The sequence below is a fragment of the Peromyscus californicus genome, unplaced genomic scaffold (assembly GCF_007827085.1).
Source record: "Peromyscus californicus insignis strain IS unplaced genomic scaffold, ASM782708v3 Scaffold_11__1_contigs__length_118956290, whole genome shotgun sequence".
Taxonomy (NCBI): domain Eukaryota; kingdom Metazoa; phylum Chordata; class Mammalia; order Rodentia; family Cricetidae; genus Peromyscus; species Peromyscus californicus.
Genome location: NW_026294402.1, coordinates 99,713,938 through 99,737,952, shown reverse-complemented (window position 1 = coordinate 99,737,952; position 24,015 = coordinate 99,713,938). Strand labels below are relative to the sequence as shown.

At 48.0% G+C, this 24,015-nt stretch overlaps 4 protein-coding genes across 5 annotated transcripts in view; 3 read left to right on the top strand and 1 right to left on the bottom strand.

Moving 5' to 3' along the window:
* Nek11 (NIMA related kinase 11) overlaps positions 1 to 19,274 on the top strand; it is a 243,740-nt gene extending 224,466 nt beyond the window's left edge. Inside the window, exons 15-16 of one of the 2 annotated variants that reach the window (XR_008214157.1) lie at positions 6,486 to 8,876; positions 10,508 to 11,548. Coding sequence is in view for 1 of the 2 variants with exons in the window: in XM_052718940.1 (XP_052574900.1) it covers positions 18,359 to 18,377 (19 nt within the window). In the remaining variant the exon portion in view is untranslated. Of the gene's footprint in view, positions 1 to 6,485; positions 8,877 to 10,507; positions 11,549 to 18,358 lie in introns of those variants that run through there. The other variant, XM_052718940.1, reaches the window with a different exon arrangement.
* Mrpl3 (mitochondrial ribosomal protein L3) overlaps positions 1 to 24,015 on the bottom strand; it is a 134,721-nt gene that overhangs the window by 43,296 nt on the left and 67,410 nt on the right. The window lies entirely within an intron of this gene.
* Positions 863 to 4,363, top strand: LOC128098203 (U8 snoRNA-decapping enzyme-like). The gene is made up of 3 exons (XM_052719015.1): positions 863 to 1,668; positions 1,761 to 2,030; positions 2,847 to 4,363. Exons 1-3 carry the CDS (start codon positions 1,528 to 1,530, stop codon positions 3,039 to 3,041), a joined length of 606 nt encoding a protein of 201 aa, XP_052574975.1. The 5' UTR covers positions 863 to 1,527; the 3' UTR covers positions 3,042 to 4,363.
* Nudt16 (nudix hydrolase 16) lies at positions 19,402 to 21,956 on the top strand. The gene is made up of 3 exons (XM_052719002.1): positions 19,402 to 19,578; positions 19,659 to 19,928; positions 20,674 to 21,956. The coding sequence occupies exons 1-3, from the start codon at positions 19,441 to 19,443 to the stop codon at positions 20,851 to 20,853; spliced, it is 588 nt and encodes a 195-aa protein (XP_052574962.1). The 5' UTR covers positions 19,402 to 19,440; the 3' UTR covers positions 20,854 to 21,956.

Below are 24,015 nucleotides of genomic sequence, written 5' to 3'. Positions count from 1 at the left end.
AGTGTTGGAAACAAGAGTGTGAGGTCTTGTTCAGCTTAATAGAGATGCGGATGTTTACATGTGGAAATATTTACATATACAGGGGGAGGTGAGAGGGATGCAGTCATTGAACACACATAATTCCTTCCTCCAGCTGACGGGGGTCCTAGAGCTTATGACTCAGTCACATTCTACCTAGACAATCTTGGTGTCCTGCACAATTCTCTAGTAAGAACCGCTGAGCCCTGGGGTAGGAAATGTGCATGATGAAGTCAGGAAGAGCATGAAGCCAGTTGTTAGGCCCAGGAGTGGGGGAAGCAGGACAGCAGCAGCAGGGGCCGAGGAATTTGGTTAATGGGGGGACATAGGAAGCCTGGGGAAGAGCTGATACAATACCAAACTACAGCAACATTGAAGCTGCTGTCACAGAAGCAGCTTTCCCACTTTTATCTAGAGAAGTTAGGTCCCCTTTGTGGAATGACCTGTAACAGCCAGATCTACGTCCACCATCACTGGATGCTTGTAGACACAAATCCAAACGGGTCACGGAGAAGGCAGCTTGAGATACGGCCTCTGAGAAAGTGTGCCACCAACCCAGACAGTTGCACTAAATTGCTCTTTTACGTCTGTAGAAACCTGGGACGGTGCAAAGAGGTGGAAACCATGTGTGTGTCTCGGCCCCCCCCCCCCCGTGTGTGTGTGTGTGTGTGTGTGTGTGTGTGTGTGTGTGTGTGTGTGTATGTGTGTGTATGAGAAAGAGAGAGAGAGAAGAGAGGAGACAGAGAAAGAAACCCTAGCAAACCTGCTGTTTCACATGGGCATGTTAATAACGTGGGAGAATATAAACACCTTCAGAGCACAGTAGCTAGCCGGATAGCTCTACTATACCTGTGGCTGTAGGCCCCCAAGTCTTGAAGTTATTTTCTTAGCCATCACCACTGCTGCAACCAAATGCCTTAGACTGGAAAAGCCAACAACCAGGATTTCTTTCTCATAGTTCTGAGGATTGGCGAGTCCAAGATCAAGAGGCAGGCAGGTCCTGGTCTTTTAGGAACCCTCGTGTTGTTGACACCTCACACATCAGAAGAGGCCAGGGAACTCTCTGGGTCTCTTTTATAAGGTCACAAATCCTACTCATGCTTCCCACACCAACTCCAACCCACATTCTCTGGTTCTATCAAAACCAGACCTGAGGTGGCTTTCTCAACTTCCTGTTCCTTCAGCTCCCAACACTCCTTGGTAACCTGATCTTGCCCAACATAGAAAAGCTGAGACTCGCGGCGGCATTGCAGGCCTCCTAACTATGACTTAGGACACCAGCCACGCCTTTAGCCACACCCTGATCCAGGGTCCAACCCCAAGGAAGCTTTCAGCTTTCCCGAGGGCCTTCTCCACTGCCTGGCCTAAAAGCCCCAGCCTGATTGGCTGTCGTTCCCCAAGCAAAGCCTGCACTCGTGTCTCTCATTCCGCTCATGGACCCTGCAGTCATTGGTGGTCTGGGATGAGACCCTCCTGCCGAACCACGTGAGTGGACGAAAGCAAAGATCCATGGCCACCTCCAATAAGGTGGAACTGGCGGAAGCCCTGGCCCTGGGCTCCCCCTGGCGACATCTTTGTTACGTGATGCTGTATGCGCCCAATCCAAAGGGGCTCTTTGGGGGCCGCATCCCACTCCGCTATGCTGTGCTGGTGAGGAATGGTCACTTCTGTCCTAGCTCTTGTGCCCTTCCTAGCAGCCGCCTTTCCATCTCCCAGCTAATTCCCACTCCCTCCTCTCCCAGATGTACATGCGCTTTGATGGGCGACTGGGCTTCCCTGGTGGTTTTGTGGATGATCACAGCCCCAGCCTAGAAGACGGGCTGGCTAAGGAACTGCAGAAGAGGCTGGGTGAGGGTGTGTCCAGTTTCCGCGTGGAACACACTGACTACCGAAGCTCCCTCAGAGATGCCAAATCAAACGTGGTGGCCCACTTCTACGTCAAGTGTCTGACCCTAGAGCAGCTCCAGGATGTGGAAGCCAAGGCACCTCTAGCCAAGGACTATGGGCTGGAGGTGGGGCCAGTCTGAAACCTCTTACCCCACCTCTCTTTTCTGTGGTCCCTTTCCAAGGAAAGGCCCCTTGAGAAGTCTTGGTCTTAAGATCTTGTGTCCTTTCCAGTGTCCAGGACTAGTCCAAACCCTGAACATCTCCAGACTGGATAACAATGCTAGTGTGTTCACCTATGAAAGTTTTACACACACACACACACACACACACACACACACACACACACACACACACACACACACACACACACGACTGGCCTCTGCAGAGATTTTTCTAGAACATACTCACCCAAGTATGATAACTTGGTCAGGCATGACTCTACAATAGTAGTTTGTCTTTGGGCCCAGGAGGGTAGGGGAATGGGTGTATACATGGAAGTGATTCCCCAATTCTGGCAAATATCAAACTCATGGGGAGGAGAGGTGTAGAGAAAGTGACTACTGAATTCACACTGGCAGTTCCCTAGTGAGAAAGCGATTTCTAGACTTTCCTCCCACAACCCAACCCTTCTTAGGAAGGCCTGTGAATATGCGGTTGTCTGGAGTTCCCCAGCGAGGCCTACACAGCTGGAATAGAACTGCTGATGTGCAGGACTGTGCCTGCATCTGCCATGCCTGGACTCAGGCCACAGGAAAGTGCTCTAGGAAGGATTAGCCTGTAGGTGGACACCGAATGTCTTGAGGGCCGTTGCCTGTACAGGGTTAGGCCCCCCGGGGCCTCTCTGAAGTGTGGAGCCTTGGGACTTGTTCTGCAGTGGGATCTGCTCTAGAAAGCTTGCTGTAGTGAGAACCGTGTCTTGTCCCGTTTCCTCCCCTTCACAGGTCTTGGGCCTGGTGCGCGTACCCCTGTATACCTTGCATGACGGTGTGGGAGGCTTGCCTGCCTTCCTAGGGAATTCCTTCATTGGTGCTTCCAGGAATCAGCTACTGGAAACCCTCCAGGACATGGGGATTCTGACCCCTGAGACTGTCTCAATCCTCAAGGAACGAATTTTGCTCCATGGAAGCAGATCTTAGGACTGACTGACTTCTGAGATGGGGACGTCGGGTGGCAGGAGGGCTGGGGAGAGCGTTTTCCAGGCCCGAGAGATGACTGCTAATACCAGAATAAAAGGCAGACATGCTATGCAGTGTGTTTTGAACAGAGGACCTTGCCCTATAGCATTAGCGACAAAAACCCAAAGCCATTTGCAGGGCCTGGCCATTTTGAGTCCCTCCCTATACATGTGAACACAGACCCAGGGAGCCCTAGACATGTGCAGTCTGTGACGACACATGGCCTGGCACACCCCTCCTCATGTCCCCTTTAACCAGGAACCGTAGTCCTCTCCCCTTCTTGCTAAGCAGGGGAGAGTCCTTCCCTTTCCTGTAAGGCCGTCTTCTAGTATCCAGCTCCATGTTCCCTGGAGGAGCAGAGGCAGGGGATTTCTCCTAGAAAATGGCTTCACCTGAGACTCAATCAGACCCACAGGTTCCATAAAGTTCGGGGAGGCCTTAACCAGCTCCAGACCCTCCCTTTCTTCCCCCTCAACTGAACATAAAGCGTCAGAAGGTGAAGATGGCTCCTTGGCCTGACCTTGGTTGGACCTAAGAGCGCTGAGTGTTTTGTCCTCTCTGGAGAGAAAATTCAGAAGGGAATTGACCCAGCCTGTCTTGCCTGCCCTGCCAAAAAGAGCCTTCTAGGAAAAGAAGCTGTGAACGAGGCTTCTGGGCGCTTCAGCTTTCTCTACTGGTGCTTGCGACCTGGTCTAGTAAAAACTCAGACACTCAGCCTTGCTGCTAAAGACTCCACAGTGTGGTCAGCAAACTTTTACTTAAGGGCCAGACGATGACTCCTGAGGCTCTGGGGATCACACATTTCCCCAAATATATTTGTAGCTGACAGGCAGGGTGTTTTAAAAGACAATATATATTTTCGTGTACAGCATGGTTAAAGTTTGTGTGACTGAAGTGTGTCAATGAACACATTTCTTCAATTCTTGGTATAGTCTTGTGTGTATTGTATCTGATGGGCAACCTAGAAATTCCCACCGTAATGGTACTGAGGGATGGTGCATTTTGTCCTAAAGAGGGATTCGTGCAGTTCTCCTGGACCATGAAGGGTTACCACAGCGTGAGTTGGTATAAAGTGAAGACACTTCTAGAAGCATGTGTCTCTTCCTGGCATGATTGCTTGCCCCATTGCTTCCTGGCATGTGCTGATGCAGCAGGAACTACTAACCTGGGGCTGAGCAGAAATGGGGTGCCATTCCTTCTGGACTTCACAATCTCTAGAGCCATGGGCCCAAAACAGACTTCTTTAGGTTACCCTGTATTCTGTATCAACAACAGGAAGTAGACTGAGATGGTCCTGCTTCGTCACGCATGTCACACATAGCCCTAGAACTCGAAAGCGTTTTAGTCATGTTAATCTCTGTTAAAATGCTACTTTAATCATGTACTGTTTTCCTGACATTTTAGAATTGTGTGTGTGTGTGTGTGTGTGTGTGTGTGTGTGTGTGTGTGTGTGTGTGGCGGGGGGGTTGTTGTTTGTTTGTTGATGCTGAGCTTCCTTAAAACAATAGTTTCCTCTGTTCAGCAATTCATAAATCTTCACATCTTTAGGCTTGGTTAGGATGTTTTGTCTTTTTGTTTGGATGGGATGGTGTTTTTCTGGTTCTTGGTCTTTATGGTGATTCAAAGCTGCCAGAGAATATTTGAGGAGACCATGGTGGAAACTTTCAGGCCCCTGATCTGGCCTTGTACATTAACAGTGTAACCTTTTCAAGCTGTTTGAAGCCAGCAAAGACTCAAGGGTAAGTAGACTGAAAGCCATTTGTTGATGGTGGGGTGTGCTGGCTAGTTTTATATCAACTTGACACAAGCTAGAGTCATCAGAGAGAAGGGAGCCTCAACTGAGAAAATGTATCCATAGATCTGGATGGAAGGCATTTTCTTAACCAGTGGTTGATGGGGCAGGGGCCCAGCCTGGGTTTGTGGTCCTGGGTTCTATAAGAAAGGAGGCTGAGAACTGGGTGGTAGTGGCACACACCTTTAATCCCAGCACTCAGGAGGCAGAGCCAGGCAGATCTCTGTGAGTTCGAGGCCAGCCTGGGCTACAGAGTGAGTTCCAGGAAAGGTGCAAAGCTACACAGAGAAACCCTGTCTCGAAAAACCAAAAAAGAAAGAAAGAAAGGAGGCTGAGCAAGCCATGGAAGCAAACCAGTTAAGCAGCACCCCTCCTTGGCCTCTGCATCAGCTCTTGCCTCCAGCTTCCTGTTCTGTTTCATTCAGTTCCTGTTCTGACTTCTGTCCATGATGAACAGCGATATAGAAGTGTAGGCCAAAGAAACCCTTTCCTCCCCAAGTTGGTCATGGTGTTTCATCACAACAATGGAAACCCTCACTAGGACATGGGTAAGTGGTGGGCCAGAGAACTAGCAACGGATCTGTAGCCAGATATGACTAGAGCAAGATCTAGAAGTAGATAAATTCCAATATTTTTAGACATCAGTAACAAAAGGGAAGATTGAGAGGATGCCAGGGTTGCAGCCATCTTAGAGAAGGGTCAGACGGGGCGGGAGGCCCTTGGACAAATTGTTCTAAGAAAAACCCACCGGAGGAGGTGCTGCCCCTTCGCCCCCAGACCCAGACAATTAGGAGCCACACACCAGACATTTCCTTAAAGGATATGATACAACATAACTGGCATAATAAACAAAGCACCAGATATGTCCTGTGGGATGTTTTCTGCTGTTATAGATAGTATACCATAGCTATCAGAGGGAATGGGTTTCCTGCAGATAAAAATGGGAAGTCTAACTACCAGAGGAAATGGGTGTGCTGGCAAAACAGATACACTAACATAGATTGCTAGAGGAGATGGCAATTCCCTTGCAGCTGCAACTCTCCAATAAGTTCGAACCAAGTGTCTCTAACCTGAAGTAAGCACCAATCCTGAGCTTGGAACAGTATGGAGTTGGAATTCCCCCAGATCCCCTACCCTAACCTAAACGCTACTGGATTGCTACTCAGGGTCTCTCCTGCTCTGCTTCTGTGTCAGATGGACAGAGACCCGGGTTAACTCAAAACAATAAAAAGACTCTTTGCTTTTGCATTGGATTTGGTCTCTTGGTGGTCTTTGGGGTACTCTGGGTACAACAAAGATAATGTTAGAAAACTATGCAGGATCCCTTTCATACAGGACTATGGTAATTTGAATGAAAATGCTCCCCATAGACTCATATGTTCAAATGCTTGGTCCCAAGTTAGTGGATCTGTTTGAGAAGGATAAGGAGGTGTGGCCTTATTGGAGAAGGCATGGCCTTTTTAGAGGAGATGTGTCACTGAGGATGAGCATTGAGGTTTCAAAAGGCCAAATCAGCCAGGTTTTCTCTTTTCTCTCTCTCTCTCTCTCTCTCTCTCTCTCTCTCTCTCTCTCTCTCCTCTCTCTCCCCTCTCTCCCCTCTCTCTTGCCTGCAGATCAGGATGTAAAGTTCTCATTACTGCTCAGCACCATGCCTGTCTGCTTCCTACCATGATGATCATGAACTAACCTTCTGAAACGGTAAGCTATCCCCCAGTTAAATGCTTCCTTTACAAAAGTTCCCCTGGTCATGGTGTCTCATCACAGCAATAGAATAGTGACTAAGACAAGGACCACACAGGCCTGGGCAATTTCCTAGCGATGTTTCAAGGAAGTCCTTCCTGGTGATATGTGGATATGGAGGGGCTCAAAGAGCAAGGAGGCAGAGGAAGTTGCCCCCATAGTTCCTATGGGAGAGGGTGGTGACCTGGACCAGGGAGAGGGCAGTGGAAATGGACAAAATTGTATGTATGGAGGGAGGTCGTGGAGCTGGTGTTGGCAGGATCTACTAATCACTGTGGGAAGAGACCAGTGAGTAAGGTAGAGGCTTCTCAGGTTTTGTACTTTTAGGCATTTGTGTTATGTATAGATGAAGACTTCTGGGTAAGTCTCATCAACATTGTTGATATAATTGAGTAGCACTGGCTGGACTATTTATTAGTAACTTTTCTCTTGCAGTGATAAATATCATGACCAAGAGTAACTAGCTTACAGAAGGAGGAATCTATTTGGGCTTCCATAATGTGAGGAAGGCATAGCCACACGCTGCTGGAGCAGGAAGCTGGCTGGTCACATCTTATCACACAGGAAACCAAGGGAATGAACTAGAAAGGGGACAAGGTATAAACTCTCCCAGCCCTCCCTCAGTGACACATGTCCTCCAGCAAGGCCTTACCTTAAAGGTTCCATAACCTACCCAAGCAGCACCACCCACCGGGGGCCCCATGTTGGAGCCTACAGGGACAAATGGAAGCATCCTTATTTCTCTCCCTGTTCTGAAGTTTAAGAACATGGCTCTGATATGTGCTTTGCATCTGGTGGGTACATTCTTACCTGTAAGGATTCTGTCATGTTCCAAAGTGGTACAAAGCATGTCAGGGAGAGACAGAGAAACCATGTCAGGGAGAGTCTTCTCAGAACAACACCACTTGACAAAGAGCTCATTAATCTATTAGTCCATGAGTAGATTAATCTCTCCTGATTTAGGAGGACCTCCGAAAGTCCTGCCTGATCCTCCTCCTCCTCCTCCTCCTCCTCCTCCTCCTCCTCCTACTTCTTCTTCTTCTTCTTCTTCTTCTTCTTCTCTCTCTCTCTCTCTCTCTCTCTCTCTCTCTCTCTCTCTCTCTCTCTCTCTCTCTCTCTTTGGTTTTTATGAGACAGGCTCTCACTATGTAGCCCTGACTGTCCTGAAAGTTGCTATGAACACCAGGCTGGCCTCGAACTCACTGATCTGTCTTCCTCTGCCTCCTAGCTGCTGGGATAAAATGTGAGTGCCACTGTGCCCAGTCTGATCCTACTTCTCAATACCTCACATGAGGATTCCTTTCAACATGAATTTTGTTGAAAGCATTCAAAATTTGACATTGTGATTTGACTGCATAAAAATTGCATAAAACGTTTGTAAAGTTGGCTGAAATTATTTGTGAGGGTTTGTCCACTGACAGTTTGTGTTCTGGAGACTTAACCCTCACTAAGGCAGTTTTGAAATAGCAGGACCCTTAAGAAGTGAAGCTGAGTGGGAATAGTTAGGTTACTGGAAATATGAGGCAGAGAAAAGCAAGTCAGTTCAAAGGTCATGCACAGGAGAGATTATAAGGATGGACGATAGAGTCACCAGTTCCTCGTCACTAATATGGGGACAGAGAGCAGTTAACTTTGTGATGTAGCTTGGCAATTGGAGACTTTGATGACATGGGCAGTTGAGCATGGAGAGGGCATAGTGGAAGGTGGGTTAAAGAGAGGAGTGTTTGGTTATGGAGAACCAGGAAGAAGATCTTAGAGAGTCCAGATCCATGTGAGGACACAGCATGGCTGGCCAAAGCCCAGGGAATTGCTGTAAAGGTGTTAGATTCAGGGATGGGGGGGGGGAGAAGGAAAGTGAGAAGCCAAGTGGATAAGGAGGCCAGAAACTGACCCATGTTGGCGAGGTAATGTGAGCCAGCCAATATACTCAGTGACCAAAAGGAGGTACAAAGCCAGCCTGGCAGCAGAGGGCAAAGTGGCCACACCAAGACATGCCCTCCCAGGGATGGATTCCAGCCGGGACCCAGCTTTTGACCTTTCAGAAGCAGCTCTGGTGCCCATGCCTAGAAGCTTCAATTGCTGTGTCTTCTTTCCCGATCTAACCCAGATCTAAGGGTGACATGTCATCTGGAAACTCTTGGGTGGCTAGTCAAAGGGAAGGTGTGTGTGTGTGTCCATGTGTATCCCTCCAGGACCCCAGCCTGTGCCAAATGCAACTGCATCTAGGTTGATACCACAGGACCTCCATCACTTCTGAGAAGGAGGTAAGGATCCTTGGGCAAGGGACATAAAACTACTAGCTTCCCCCAGCTCAGATTATGGTTCTACATAGAACATTGAATCCAGAGCCCATCCTTGGAGGTTGCCCATGATTTTTTTCCAGCTTCCGTGATGTTCCACTGTGATAGGGTTAAATGTTCTAGTAACGATGCTCCCCAACCTTCTTGGAAGGTTATATTTCCACTTGGGGGGGGGGGCGCTGGTTTTCCAACACAGGGTTTCTCTGTGTAGCTTTGTGCCTTACCTGGAACTCACTCTGTAGCCCAGGCTGGCCTCAAACTTACAGAAATCCACCTGCCTCTGCCTCCTGAGTGCTGGGATTAAAGGCGTGTGCCACTGCCGCCCAGCTTTATTTCCACTTTTTAATTGTGTGACACTGACTTTGTTTCTGAGCTCTCTGGTGCTGGTGAGGGGCCCTGCCCTGTCTAAGAAGCATCCCTCCCAGGCAGTGAGGTCCTTCACCATCAGCCATCACACACTTCCCTGGCCTGGTCCTAGGTACCTGCCTGCCTGGCAGGAGAGAGAGAGGCAGGCTGGACTGTGCATGTCTCCTCTCACCCACTCCCATCCTGCTGGGGGAAGGTCAGCCAGGGTGGAAAGCACACAGGACTCCCTGGGCCCCTTCAAGCACAGTGCTCTGGGGAGGGAAGGAGATGGGAGCCCATCCAACCTCCAGCCCTGCTCCTGGCAGCAAGGGCCTGCAGCTGAGCACTGGGCCTCCTTATCTCAAGCTTGAGGCTGTGATTCCTGGGGAGAGGGTTAATGGAGGGGGCACCTGGCATTAGCTTTGGACACATCAGCCAGCACTGTCAGCACAGGCTGCTGCTGCTCCTTCCTGGGGAGGAGAGAGGCCCTGGTCACCCCCCCTCTCCACAACCCCCCTCCCCACACCCCCGCTCCACGCTAACACACATTGATGACTCTCTCAGCAGAATCAGCAAGAAGTTTCTAGTTTTCAACATTGCACTTTCCCTGTTCGCAGAAGTCACTTTCAGACTTCATTTTGTCCTGAGCCCAAGGCCTTGTCAGTTTCCAGGTTTGAGGCAGAGGAAGCTGCTGTTTCCTGGCAGGACCATGTGGGGAAGGAGGGTAGTCTCCTGCCAGTGAACCTGAGGGCTGAGGGAGGCTATGTGAAACAGACGGCCTAGTGGGAGTGAAGTAGGAAGGGAGGTTTATTGCACAGAAATATTTAAATCCTGCACCCCAAATATTCTGGTGAACAGAGAAGCAAAAGTGGATAGGAACATTTCACCCTTGATAACGTTTGCCAAGAGCATCAGAGTTAAGCTGTCTGGAAGAGATGCTGCGTGTGGCTCATTTCGGAAGAGGAGAAGAAAAAGTGGAGTATTTCGTTGAACACAACTGAGGTAGAGAGGTGTTGGCAGTGCAGGGGAAAGGGGACTGTGCCACACATGGCCTTCAGGCCACAGAATGCCTACTGAAGAGAAACAGCTCTCTCCCAAGGCCCTCCAGGTCCCATCTGCTTGGCTTAATCTGTGTGGCAGTTCCTGTTCCTCAAAGTAGAAGTAGTGGGCTTGGTCTGTCAGAGACCCCATTGGAGGATGAAAACTACCAGCATGCCCCTGCTGGTATGTATGCCTTCCTTCTCTTTCAGACTCAGAAACAGGAAGGAGTGAAGGAGCGCCGGGGACATGAAAGATACAGGGAGGCTCCTCCACCAACCAGTCCCTGGGCTGGAGGAAATCTGCATTCCAGACTCTTCCCCAAAGTCTGGCGTTCACCCTGGTCACTGGAGCAGAACCAGGGCCACCCAGACCCAACCTCAACCCTTCTTCATGGACCACTGGCGAAGAGCTTGTCTTCCCCTCAGTGTGTCAAACTCCACATGGGACTCAGCAAGTATAAGCAGGAGCTATAAATGCAAGCGGGAAGGTCTAGTCGGGAATGCTGTTCCAAGTCTCACATTCTCCTCCCTCTAGGGCTTCTGAAGGCCCCAGCTGATAGATTTACAACATCCCAGGCACCCAGCAAGAGTTGCAGGGTGTGGATGGAGACAAAGGTCTACTGAACAGGAGAGAAAGGGAGCTGAATGATCTCGTGTTTGAGAGACAAGGAGTGCACCCCAATTCCTAGAAACTCACTCCTGTGCAACCGCGCCATTAATTCTTGATCATGCATGTGTACCACTTCCACCCACAAAACGTCCGAGGTGGGGGCATCTGATTAGCGGGTTCATCATCAGTCTCCATTCTGGCCTGGAGGGACAGAGAGGGAATATCTGCTTGCTCTTAGCTTTTATGAGAGACTTGGGCTATTTGTAGCCTCTATAATAGACTTGTACTGGCTAGTTTATGTCAATGTGATAAAAGGCAGAGTCATCTGAGAGGAGGGAACCTGAAACCAGAAACTTCCTAGTAAGACTGGGCCGTAGGCAAGCCTGCAGAGCATTTTCAAATTACTGATTGACGTGGGAGCACCCAGCACATTGTGGGTGGTGCCAACCCTGGCCTGGTGGTTGTGAATTCTATAAGAAAGTCTTAGCAAGACACGAGGAGTGAGCCAGTAAGCAGCACCCCTCCATGGCCTCTGCATCAGCTCCTGCCTTCAAGTTCCCACCCAATTGGAGTTCCTGCCTTGGTTTCCCTCAGGGCCTGTGATTCAGGATATGTAAGCCAAATAAACCATTCCTCCCCAAGTTGTCTTTGGTCATGGTGTTTCATCATATCAACAGAAACCATAACGAAGATAGAAACTGGTACCAGAACTGAGGAACATGGTGAGTCCAATGGATTCCATGACTGTGGGTTCCCTGCTGCACTTCTCTGGCTGTGAAGTAAGTTCCTTGGTCAGAAGCAATGCTGTGTGGAATACCATGATTGTGGATAAGGCATTCTGTAAGTCCGTGGATGGTACTTTTGGCAGAATCATTACATGCAGGAAAGGCGAGTCCATAACCAGAATAAGTACCTATTCCAGTAAGGACAAAGTACTGTACTTTCTATGAAGGAAGTGGCCCAGTGCAGCGAACCTGCTACCAGGTCGGTGGCTGGTCATCCTGGAGAATGGTGCCATATCTGGGGCTCGGTGTTGGCCTCTGCTATTGGCATAGCTGGCACTCAGAAGCAGCTGCAGCCAGGTCAGCCCTGGCAAGTGGAAGTCCCATCTCTGCCACCATGGCCAAACTGGAAACAATTACAGTGTCCCTCCAGGGGCGAGGGCTAGTTCAGCGGCAATGCTTGCCTTGCCAAGCACAAGGGCCTGAGTGCCATTCCTAAAAGTCAGGTGAAAAAGCCAGGCATGGTGGCACATACCTATCATCCCAGCCTTGGGGAGATGGAGACAGGTGAGTCCTGGGGGCTACCTGGCAAGTCTTACACCAATGAGAGACTCTGTCTCCAAAGAAAAATGGGCAGTGATTAAAGAATAACACCCAAGAATGTTCTCTGACTTCTTCCCACCAAGACACACACAAATGTGCATGCATATCCACACACGTGTACCCTTATGTGTATACACACACACACACACACACACACACACACACACACACACACACACTATAGGCCCTTCTAGCTCTCTCTGGCAGCACCCCCTTATCCCCTCATATTTTGTCTTGTTTTTTTTTTTAAATCTGTAGTTTGCAACACTGGCTTTTCATTAAATCACATGGGGACAATCCAGTGAGGACTGTGTGAGTTGGTCTGACATGTGAAGGCAGGTGGCAGGCGTCGGCCATCTTTGGCCACCTTCATCTTCTAGACTTGGTCTTGATGCCTTATGAGGCCAGACTGGAGCCTCATTCCCCTCCTGTTCCTTGACCAGGAGGGAGCCTGTCTGCTAAAGGGTTTTGTGAAATGCAAACACTTCATTCAAATGTAAATTATAACCTTTACCTTCAACTTCAGGAGAAGCCAAAGATTTTTCTACTTTTAACTTTTTACTATAGGAAACATCAAACTATAAAAAAAAAAGAAAGAAAAGAACATAATAAGCCCTTAATGGTCCCCAGAAATCCAGCTTCTAAAATTGTATTCATACCCTCAGCCTCTGTCTCCTGGAGGATTATTTTTAGTGTGTGGTTCATACATATTTCAGTATGTAGCTGTAAAAGGCAAGGAATTCTTAAAAATGTAACCACATTACTCTCCTACCTCAAATAATAGTTATTCCTATACATCAAGTACCTGATCCCCATTTATAGATACAGAATGAAATGTTTTTGTAATGAATGAGCAAAAGCAACATTCTCACATTTTAGCAATCAGGCCTTGACCTTTTGGAATCTGACCCCTAGTGACCCATGATGCCTCACACAGATCTGTGGAGCCCAACCCCTCCTAACTCAGGAAACTTTGCACAAGTGGTAGCTCTCAAGAGAACTAATATTGTAAACCTTGATACTCAACGAGATAAATGGGAGCTCCATCTGCCCACTGGGATATGGTTCCAGGCTGGAGGCTGTCCTGTAACACCCACTACCGAAACTTCTGAGCCAAATTGGGAGGAAGCTTCATTAAGTACAGGCCAGGATCATACCTAGGATTCCCAGAGTATGATGGTGAATTACACTAGTCAGGGGCTTATAAAGGCAAAAACCACAAGGCTATATGTACTTCCCACCTTTGTCTGATCAGGGGCAAGCAAACATCTTGATGTACCTCCTGCCTACCTGGGACCAAGCATACTTCCTGTGCAGTTAGAACAACCAAGCTTGTTTACAGAAGTAAAATTGCAGGGCTTGTTATCTTACATGAACAGCCCCCAGCATTCCAGGAAGTTACCTGTCCTCGGGCAAGAGGGCCTTTCAGGTATATCTGTCCTTGGGCAAGAGGGCCTTACAGGTGTATCTGTCCTTGGGCAAGTGGGCCTTACAGGTTAGAGACATTTTTAAGCAGATCTCTTAAGCACAGTAACTTAAACTTAAAACCTAACTTTAGCAATCACAGAGGCCATGAGGACAAGGCAGAGTAACCCCCTCCCCAAACACACCCTCTCAACTGTTATTTAAAAAAAAAACAAAAACAAAAAAACTCTCACTCCCTCTCAGCAGCAGGGTTCCCCTCTGGGCATTCACCTGCTGCTTTTTTACTGTGTATTTCAATAAATTCTCACTTTGTCTGTTGGTGTCTTGGTGAATTCTTTTACCACCCATGTCACCAACCTTCCATGTGACATTTCTCACAGTAGTGTTCACAAGGTTCTCTATTATTATTTTTTGTTCAGTTTCGAACCCAAACATGGTCCAAGTCCAGTTGCTTTGTTAAACTCAACTGCTCAGGACCAGGGAGTGTCTTGATAAAAGGGCCTAGAAATTCTTTGATAGCACACAGAAGCAAAACACTAGAGACTTCCCAGTCTCCAGAAGGAGGAAAATCAATTTTAGTTGTTCAGTTGTTGAGGAGGAAGTTACTTGGCCTTATCCTCATGGGCCTCCTGCCAAGATTCCCTGAGTCACTGTGGGCAGAGGGACCTCTCCTTGTCTTGTTGAGTAACAAGTTGCATTAGTTGGTTTTTCTTGAGCCCAGTGATTTGTACAATGTTCTCTGAGTTGTTTGGGGTTAGGCTCCAGATATATGTGTGAGGCCTAGGTCATTGGGGGTCAGGCTCCTAATGATCACAGGTTGATTGTTAAAACTGGAAATGTTAATTTTGTTCCTATAAATAAGGATTGGATGCATGATATATAGAAGTTAGCCATAAAAAAAGACCAGGTCCTGGAATAGGTTCTCAGAACTTCCAATAGCAGGGTTACCAGGTAAGAGGTGGCAATGTAAACTAGAATTAGAACCCAGCATTTTTAAATTAATGCTGGTAAAAGAAAGTTCTGCTTGCATTGAGACGTCACTGAGAGAGGCAGGATCCTGTGACACTAGGAATGCTTAGGGACAGCAGCTTCTCTAGGCAGGGTACTTGCTGCTCCTTGGTTGGTTGGGGTGTCAGCAGACAGTTATGGCGCTTGCATGGCCATCATCCTGGGGCTTAAGTCAAGGATTTCAACATAAGTTTAGGGATAAAGAGTCTATTTGCTTGTGGGCCCAAGGCTGTAAGTTGTCTGGCTTCTTTCATCTCTGCCCCCTCCATCCTCAGGCCTTGTTACTAAGTTTAGGGCATCTCATCATTTCTCCCTTACTGGCTTCAACTGATACGTCTCCTCAATCTCTTTCATGTTAAGAGATCTGCCTCTGTGTCTGACTCTTCCTTGTATTCAATTATGGCAGAAACTAGGTCAATTGTCCTGTCAACTTCCCTTGACCAGTCTTCTACATGTGCCTTCCTGGCTTTTCAAAAGTAAACTTAATTTTAGGCAATTTATATTCACAGAAAAACTGGGAGACTAGTACAGGACATTCTCATATATGCCATTCAGTTTTCCTATTAATATATTAATTTAGTATAGTATAGGTCTTAAAATAATGAGCCAGTTTTAAAGCATTACTATTCACCAAGGTTTTATTCAGATTCCCTTGTCTGCTCTCTAATGTCTTCATCTTTGCTCCGGGATTTCAGATTTCATTTGAGTCACATCTTCTGAGGCTCTTCTTTATTCCATAGGCAGTGGAAATTTCCATTTTTATTTTATGACTGCTATAGGTTGAATATTTATGCTCTCTACATCTCCCCTTTAGTTCCCATGCTGAAATTCTAACACTGTGTTGGTGTTTGAGGGTGGAGGCCTATGGGAGGGGACTAGGCCTTAGGAGTGGAGCCTTCATGAGTAGCATTATTGGCCTTACAGGAGACCCAGGGAGCTCTCCCAACCTTTGGAGGTTTCAGCTACAAGTTGGTCTATGAATAAAGAACTGGGACCTCACTAGATGCCAATTCTGCCAGCCCCTTCATCTCAGACTTCCATGTCTCCAGAATTGTGAGAAATAAATTTTAGTTGTCTGTAAGCCCTGCAGTCTAGGCCATCTGATCCAGCAACTCCAAAGAACTGAGATGAAGCCTTGACAGTTTTGAGGTTTGCCGCCATCTCCATTATGACATCCCTCTGCAGAGACTGGCTTGGTGCTGTCCTCACAATTCAGAGCAGAATTCTCTCTCTTGGGGAGGAAGGCCTCAGACCAAAGATCCATTTTCATCACATCACATCAGTTACCCTGTGTCTGTAAGCCACCCATGCTGATGCTGATCCTGGTTGCCAGGCTACCGTTTGTCACCTTCTCCCCAAAGCTACCAAGTGGCTCTGTGGCTTCCTTCTGTTTGTACTGTTTGCTCTTGGGAAGGAAGTCACTATTTGGCTAATAGCTTCAGAAATCATCTCTAATTCTTCCACATGGAGGATTCTTTGCCTACATGGAGCAGTTAATTCCACATGCATCTGTATTCCATATCAGTACAGGTATACAGATATTTATTTTCTACTTTACAATATAAATAGTTTTGTTTATACAAAATAAATATTGTTTGTATAAATAAAAATACAAACAAACCAAAAGTAAAACTGCTTTAACTTGTTGCTCATATTGTTTCTGCTCTGAAAACTCTTTCCGTAGTGGCCTGTGACTTTCTTTCTCTTATAAGACAATATAAGAGATGTTTTGGAGGTGGTCCTTTGTAGTTAGTATAGATTGGACCAAGATTCACACTTAATTTTATAGCAGTGTTGTTCAAATGCTAAATGGTCTTATTAATAAAAATCCCTGTGCCAAATATTGGGGTAAAAGCTGAAAGATCAGAGAAGCAGAGCAAGTTACAGCCAACCTTACCTCACCATCTCCTCAGCTGATCCTGTTTCAACGAATCCTCAGACTGAAAGCCTCTGAGTTCCCACCTGAAAGGCCTCAGTCAAAAAGAGCCTTTAGCTCCTGTCTTGTCACATCTTATATACCTTTCTCTGCCCTTCCATATCACTTCCTGGGATTAAAGGTGTGTGTGCTTCCCAAGCAAAGGCGTGAGATCTCAAGTGCTGGGATTAAAGGTGTGTGTCACCACTGCCTGGCTTTGTTTTCTCTCTTAGACTGAGTCAATCTCATGTAGTCCAGGGTGGCCTTGAACTCACAGAGATTCAGGTGTATCTCTGTCTCCCAAGTGCTAGGATTAAAGGTGTGTGCCACCACTGCCTAGCATCTATGTTTAATCTAGTGGCTTGTTCTGTCCTCTGATCCTCAGGCAAGATTTATTAGGGTACACAACATATCACCACATAGTAGCGGTAGTAATCATAAGCCTGATGTATAGAATCTTGAACACCATAATTTTTAACACTATGCTTGCTTGCATGAGGCTCTGGGTTAATTCCCTACAATATTGTAGCCCTGGGATGAGCCCGTTTTCTTTTTAAATGAAGGGAAAATGTGTAATTTATTTCTCTGTCTCAAAAAAATAATCATTTGGGCTCCCTAGCATCTTCCAACGATAGCCATGGAGTTACTTTTTGTCTCCATGGACCGTTATCCACATGGAACACTCCAGGCATATGGCCCAGTCTACCTCCATCTCTGACTCCTGGGGGATTGGCTTCCATGTGGAATGCAGGGGCCGGACAAATGCAAAGCGTTGTCTGAAAGACATGGTGCCCCAGTGTGCTTTTCTGTTGCTGTGATAAAATGCTCTGATCAAAAGCAACTCGAGGAGGGAAGGGTTTGTTTGGATTGTACATCCACAGGTCACAGTCCACCACTGAGAGAAATCAGGGCAGGAACTCAGGAAGAAACCATGGAGCGGGACACTCTTGGTTCTTGGCCTTGGTGGTTTCTCAAATGATGTGTTTTTAAAGGCCAGGCTGGGAAGATGACCCAGTCAATAAAATGCCCGTCTTACAAGCAGGAAGATCTAAGTCTGAATGGCCAGCACCCCCACAAAAGCTGGGAGTGGTGGACATCCTGTAACCCTAGCACTGGGGTAGGAGAAGTGGAGAGAAGTGGACCCCCAGGGTTCACTGACAGCCATTGTAGAGGGTTAGTGAGCTCAGGGTTCAGCATTCGACAAAAAATAAGGGAGAGTGCAGTAGGAAGACACACAGCATCCCTGACCTCCATGTACATGTGAACATGTACCTGCATGTCTTACACACACACACACACACACACACACACACACACACACACACACACGTACACATACACACACTGCACACATACACAAAACAACCGCAAAACCCACATGTCCCCTTACTACCCCATGACCATTGGGTGGGACCCTGGAATTGGAAGGCATCAAAAGGGTTTTATGAGCTTTTTGCAAGGTGACGCCAACATTTAACCAGGACCATTTGCCAGTCCCTTGAACTTTAGCCAGATAATGGTAATTATATCACACTGATCGCCTCACCATGATGGCTGTCTCAGTAAATGGCATCTCTGCCCTGCTACTCAGGAGACTGAGGAAAGATGCCCCTTCCCACCCCCGCAGGCATTCCTTGATGCTGCCCCTCTTCTTAGGATGCTGGCCTCAACCTTTGACATAAGACACAGCACTGAGCCTCCACCCTCAACTCCAAGAATGGCTGCATTTTCTGTGTCCGGATCTGGGCTGAGGAGGACTTTCCATCTCCCTACCCTAGGTTGGTACTATCTCCATGAACAGATCTGAAGCTGGGAACCTGAGGGAGTTGAGTGACATCTGCTAACGCCGCAAGCCTGTGTCTGGGTGAGTTCTGAGCTCTGCAATGAACTGTCACTTCCAGCCTATGACCTGAAACTCGGACCTTCTTCAAGAGTCACCTCTTCCCTTCGTTAAATACATTCAGGTTCTTGGTATACATTCAGGTGGGGCCACCTAATCGAAATGAAGGGTCCTGAAGCCCGGGTTCTCAGCATTAGGTTCTACGTGTCCCCTACCACATTCCCATTCTTCCTCAGAATTTAAAAATGTGAGGGAATTTTAATTTACTGCCAAACTGCACCCTGCTGATGCCCTATCTCTGACTCCTCCCCACTCTCTTCTCAGTGCTTTAGTCCTACCCACAGCCAGCCACCCCTCCCCAATCTAACCCTGACTTGTGACATTTCCTATGCCACTCTCCATGTACCAGGCTCCACACCCCTGCCCAGAGCCCACAGCCAATGCAGTCGCTCATTGTAACCACGCATATCATTGGCCACTTCCCTTCCCTTCCCCCAAAGTGTTATCACCCAGGCCATAAGCTGTCCTGGCGCTGACCCCTGCTCTCCATTATATTCAGTCAGTCCCCACATTTCCACCACTCAACCCTTGTTACACCCATCCCTCCTTTCTCCCATTGCCCTAAGGTAGGTGTAATCTCGGAAGCTAGACTACCTCCCTCCTATCCCTGGTCTCCTTGCTATGTATATAATCCAGAACAACCCAAACGCAGCTTCCTGAACACTGCGTCGTTCCTTCCACTGCCAGGACTCCTGAGTAAGTAAATTCTGCTCAGGTTCCAAAGCCTGCTCCTCCTAACCTTCCAGATGGCGACTTGAGTCTGTATCCACCAAGCTTCAGCACTACAGGCTCAAGCTTTTAAGGGCCAATCCTGAGGGAGCTTTCAGTTTCTCAGATAGTCCTAAGGTACCTTCTCGGCTCCGCTTGAGAGCCCCAACCTGATTGGCTGCTGCCGAGTCTCGCGAAGCTCCGCCCCCGAGGTGCTGTCCTCCGCAGGAACCCGGAAGTGCGAGCGTCGAGATGGCGGGGGATCGGAAAGTGGAGCTCAGCGAGGCCCTGGCGCTCGGGCCGGGCTGGCGCCACGCCTGCCACGCACTGCTGTACGCGCCCGACCCCCGCAAGCTGTTCGGCCGCATCCCGATACGCTTCGCCGTGCTGGTGAGGACGCGGCATGCCGGGCCGCTCCCCGCCCCGGAGCCCTCGCGCCCCAGCCAACCATCGTCCCCCTCCTCCCCCAGATGCAGATGCGCTTCGACGGGCGCCTAGGTTTCCCTGGCGGCTTCGTGGACGCGCAGGACTGCAGCCTGGAGGACGGGCTAAACCGTGAACTGCGCGAGGAGCTGGGCGACGCGGTGTCCGCCTTCCGAGTGGAGCGCTCCGACTACCGGAGCTCACACCTCGCGGCCAACCAGCGCGTGGTGGCCCATTTCTATGCCAAGCGCCTGACGGCCGAGCAGCTGCAGGCTGTGGAAGCCAGGGCGCCTCAAGCCAAGGACCACGGACTGGAGGTGGGACCAGACTGGGACCCACTCCATATTCTGTCGGCCCTCTCCCATGTCTCTCATCGAAGAAAGTCACTGGGTGGAGAAGACTTTGACCCTCCAACATTATACTCTTTCAAGTGGCATAAACTAGTTGGGGTCTTGGTCATTTCCAGGCTGGATAACACCACCAACTTGGTCTCCCTTGGTAGTCTTTGCAGAGAGATTTCTAGAACACACATGCAAGTCTCTCTACTGCTCCCTATGCTAATATTCATGACTTTGGGCCCATTTTCCTATAGCAGAAAGTATGACAGTAATTCTAATGCTAGGGAAACCGTATGTGTGGAGGTGACTCTCCCCAACTGTGGGTAAGGGTGATAAGAACAGTCTGTCAGAATCAATCACTGGTTGGGTGAGGAGGTCAGAGGAAGACTTGGGTATTTGCATTTTTCTTGATCACCCAAGTGATACCTATACAGTTGTGTAAGTTCTGTGATTGGAAATACTGGTACAGCCATGCCTACCCCCTGGAGGTGGCAGCCAGTGAGGATGAGGGAAAAGATGGAGAAGGATTTACATGGATGGAGCTGGATACCCAGCATTGTCTGCAGAGTTGGGCTCACTAAGCTTTCCTGAGGAGTGATTATTGGGCCTGGTTCTGCCTGGTTGTTACATTAGATTTCCACTCTGGAGGGCTCTGTTCCAAGGTAGGTAAGCTACTGTGTTGAGATACTTGAAGACCCACGTGTCACCTGTCTGCTTTTCATAGGTGCTGGGCCTGGTGCGGGTACCTCTGTACATCCTACGTGATGGTGTGGGAGGCCTGCCCACCTTTGTGGAGAATACCTTCATTGGTGATGCCCGGGAGCAGCTACTAGATGCCCTTCAGGACTTGGAACTTATGGATCCTGGCATTATTTCAAACCTCAAGATCCCAGCTTCTAAGTAGAGTCAGCCCACCACGGACCCACGGAACCCAAGATGAGGGCTTTGGTATAAGGGAAGGAGGGAGGGAGGGGCAAATATTTTCTCTTTGGGGGCTGCGAGGTGATAGTTGATACAAGACTAAAGACAGAGGTGTATATGCAAAGGGTTTTCAACAGAGGACCTTGTCTGATGGCATTAGTGATTAAAGGCCTTGGTCGTACCTCAGAGTCCCTCCTTATATGTAGATAAACAGTCTAGAAGCTCCAGGTATACACATGTGCAGTCTGATCACACACAGCCTGGTGCACTCTCATCTGTCCTGTTTAACTGTGATGTGGCATCAGGCACATCCCACTCCTTCCTGGTAAATGGGGTGGGGAAATGGGTTCTTTCCCATCAGCTACAAGGCTGCTGTCCCGAGTCCAGCCCAGCCCATTCTTGTTAGGGAAGCAGAGAAGGGGGTTTCTCCCTGAGAATGGTCTCAGGTTACCCGAGGCTTGAGCAAAGCCGTGGGTTTCAGAAAGTTGGGTAAGGCCCTGGCCAGCCCTGCACTCTTTTCTTCCCCAACCACTGAGGGTCGGAACGTGTCAAGGGCTTCTTGGTCTGAACCTAGACCTGAGACTTCAGTCCTGATGCCTCTCTTCCAGTATGTTCATCTTTGAGCTCCCTTTGTCTCCGTCTAGCCTGCCCTGCCAAAAGGAGCCATCCAGGAAGGCAGCTGATACCTGGGACTCCAAGCTCTCCAGTTCCTTCAACACACACAGGTTGATTAATACCTGCTCAGTGGCAAGTATGGTAACAGAAATAGAGACCCATTACTTCTGTCTTCCAGACTTCTGAGTGAGGAGTAGGCACACAGCATCATAAATAAATAGCATTACATAGTAAACACTCTAAGCTTTGTCAGCCACACATTGTTCTGGAGCCCTTTAACTCTGTCATGTCAAACTTACCTGCATGATACATAAGTGTTGTTGTTGTGTCTCAATAAAACGCTAATGAAAAACAGGTGTCTGACTTCTGGACTTCTGTAGTTTATCAGTGACTGTTCTACAGGGAAGATAGGTTACTGTTTGTGGTGCCTGTGTGTGTACATGTTTACAATGAAATAAATGAAGCGATGGATATGGTTTTGTTGACCTTCTTTTCCTTGGCTAGGTGTGGAATGGCCCTGGTAAAGTCATTTAAGCAGAAAGAAGAGAGCCCTGAGGTGGGGAGATCTTCTCAGAACAGCCCCAGAATGTATTTATTAATCATGATCTTGGGACATATTTCACAGTCAAGTAACTTGTCCCGGCCAGCGGGATCTTCAGCAGAGACCCTAGAAGGGGGAATGGCGAATGAAGGGACAAGAGACACAAAGAATTGACAGCAAGACAGTATTCTGATCAAGCTGCAAAATTTTATTTTTCTCAGGTGGGTTTTATAGAAGCAGACCAGGAAGCTTTCTTTGGGAAAAGATCAGGGGACTGTTGAGTTGCCAAGCAACCCAACCAAGCAACCTAACCACAAAACATTGTTACTAATGGTCACTGTAGCAGAAAGATAAGGAAATGTTAAGTTATTTTCTAATAACTCAGGACTTGTCCAGGCATGTCAAAAGTTTCTGGTTAGTGGCTCAATACTGGACAACAGAAACTTAACTCAGGCAGGCAATATGGCATGGCTCTTAAAATTGTCCTCGGCAGTAACTTATTTCAAGACTGTACCTGTGACTGATGTGAATCTTTTGAAAATTCTCAGTGGGGGCTGGGGATGTAGCTCATGTAGCTTTGCCTAGCATGCATGAGACCCTGGCATTGCATAAATAATATCTGTAACCCTGGTGCTCAAGCAGGTGGATCAGAAGCTCAAGATCACCCTTGGCTACATAGTTCAAGGCCAGCCTACAATTCATGAGAGCTTGGGTTTTTTTGTTGTTGTTGTTGTTGTTGTTTTAACAATAGAAGTCTAGATCGGATTGAACTGGTAGATAGGGTCTGTCAGGAGAATTCAAGGTAGCTTCATTCATAGATCTGACACAGTAGAGATGGTTCAAAGGCCAGACTCACCTGGGACCAAAGCCCCTATATGTTGCCTTGCCAACATGGTGATCTAGTTAGATAATATTCCTCCATGACTCAATGCCCAGAGAAGGGTACCAAGAGACTAGAGTAGAAGCTGCAAAGTGACTGATAGTCAATCAAGTCACTTAATACTATAGTCAAGGGTTGGGGATTAGATTCCTTTGCTTGCTGGTAGTATAATGGGAGAAGTGGTAATGGATCTGCCACCAACATTGACAAGAGCCTAGTGTAGAACAGAATAGGGCCAATATAATTAGACATCAGGAATCAATGGGAGGCTGTGCTTGAGAAGTGCTAGCCCTTTTGGCACAAGATCATACAGGCCATGAGGATTGCCTAGTGCATGTTTCAGGTAAGTCACTCCTGGTGTGGATCAGAAATTGGAAGGACACAGAGGGACCTGTCACAGTAGTTGCCATGGGAGAGGATGGTGACCTGGACCAGGGCTGGACAGTGAAGATGCACACAGACAGATATTGGTGGGGGGGGGGGGGTGGTCATGGTGGTATCTGTCAGTCTGGTTGTTGGAGGAAGGCAGGATATTCAATGATGACTATACAGTTTAAACTACAAGGTATTCATGTTGTGGATGAAGACAAAACCCAGTGGATAGGGGAACAAGATTGGAAGACATGGGGACAAAAATCTGAGTTAACTCAGTAGATGGCATGAAAACTATTCTGAGATCATCTATATAGAAAAGAAGTGGGAAGGTCAAAGCCCTGAGGGTTAGAGGACAGGTAGGACATGGTAAAGGAGATGAGGAACAAGGGTGGGGGGAGCTGGATTAATAAACTATATAATTCTATGCGCTTCTGAGAACTTTGGTGACTTAGGTCAGAAGAGCCCATTGGACTTAGCATTGAGGCTTTTGATGGCTTTCTTGGGAACAGTGTCAGGAATGTGAAGGTAGAGAGCAAGCAAACTAGTTGACAGCAGACCGCCAAGGCAGGGTTGAGCTGTGAGGTGTTTAAAGGAGAAACCCAAGATTATACATTCAGAGTTCATTTCCATAGTTGTTTGCTAGTGTGGGAAGCTAGGCATTCTACTGGGGAGGGGAGATGGACGTGCACCCTGTGATGAAGAGTCTCTCTGATTGCCAGCTTGATTCGATTGTG

Bases quoted from the DNA above. Each gene is read 5' to 3' on its own strand.
- LOC128098203 (XM_052719015.1), top strand. From the start codon at position 1,528: ATGGCCACCTCCAATAAGGTGGAACTGGCGGAAGCCCTGGCCCTGGGC. The intron at 1,669-1,760 runs GTGAGGAATGGT...CTCCTCTCCCAG, and splicing joins CACTCCGCTATGCTGTGCTG to ATGTACATGCGCTTTGATGG. The intron at 2,031-2,846 runs GTGGGGCCAGTC...TCCCCTTCACAG, and splicing joins CCAAGGACTATGGGCTGGAG to GTCTTGGGCCTGGTGCGCGT.
- Nudt16 (XM_052719002.1), top strand. From the start codon at position 19,441: ATGGCGGGGGATCGGAAAGTGGAGCTCAGCGAGGCCCTGGCGCTCGGG. The intron at 19,579-19,658 runs GTGAGGACGCGG...CTCCTCCCCCAG, and splicing joins CGATACGCTTCGCCGTGCTG to ATGCAGATGCGCTTCGACGG. The intron at 19,929-20,673 runs GTGGGACCAGAC...TGCTTTTCATAG, and splicing joins CCAAGGACCACGGACTGGAG to GTGCTGGGCCTGGTGCGGGT.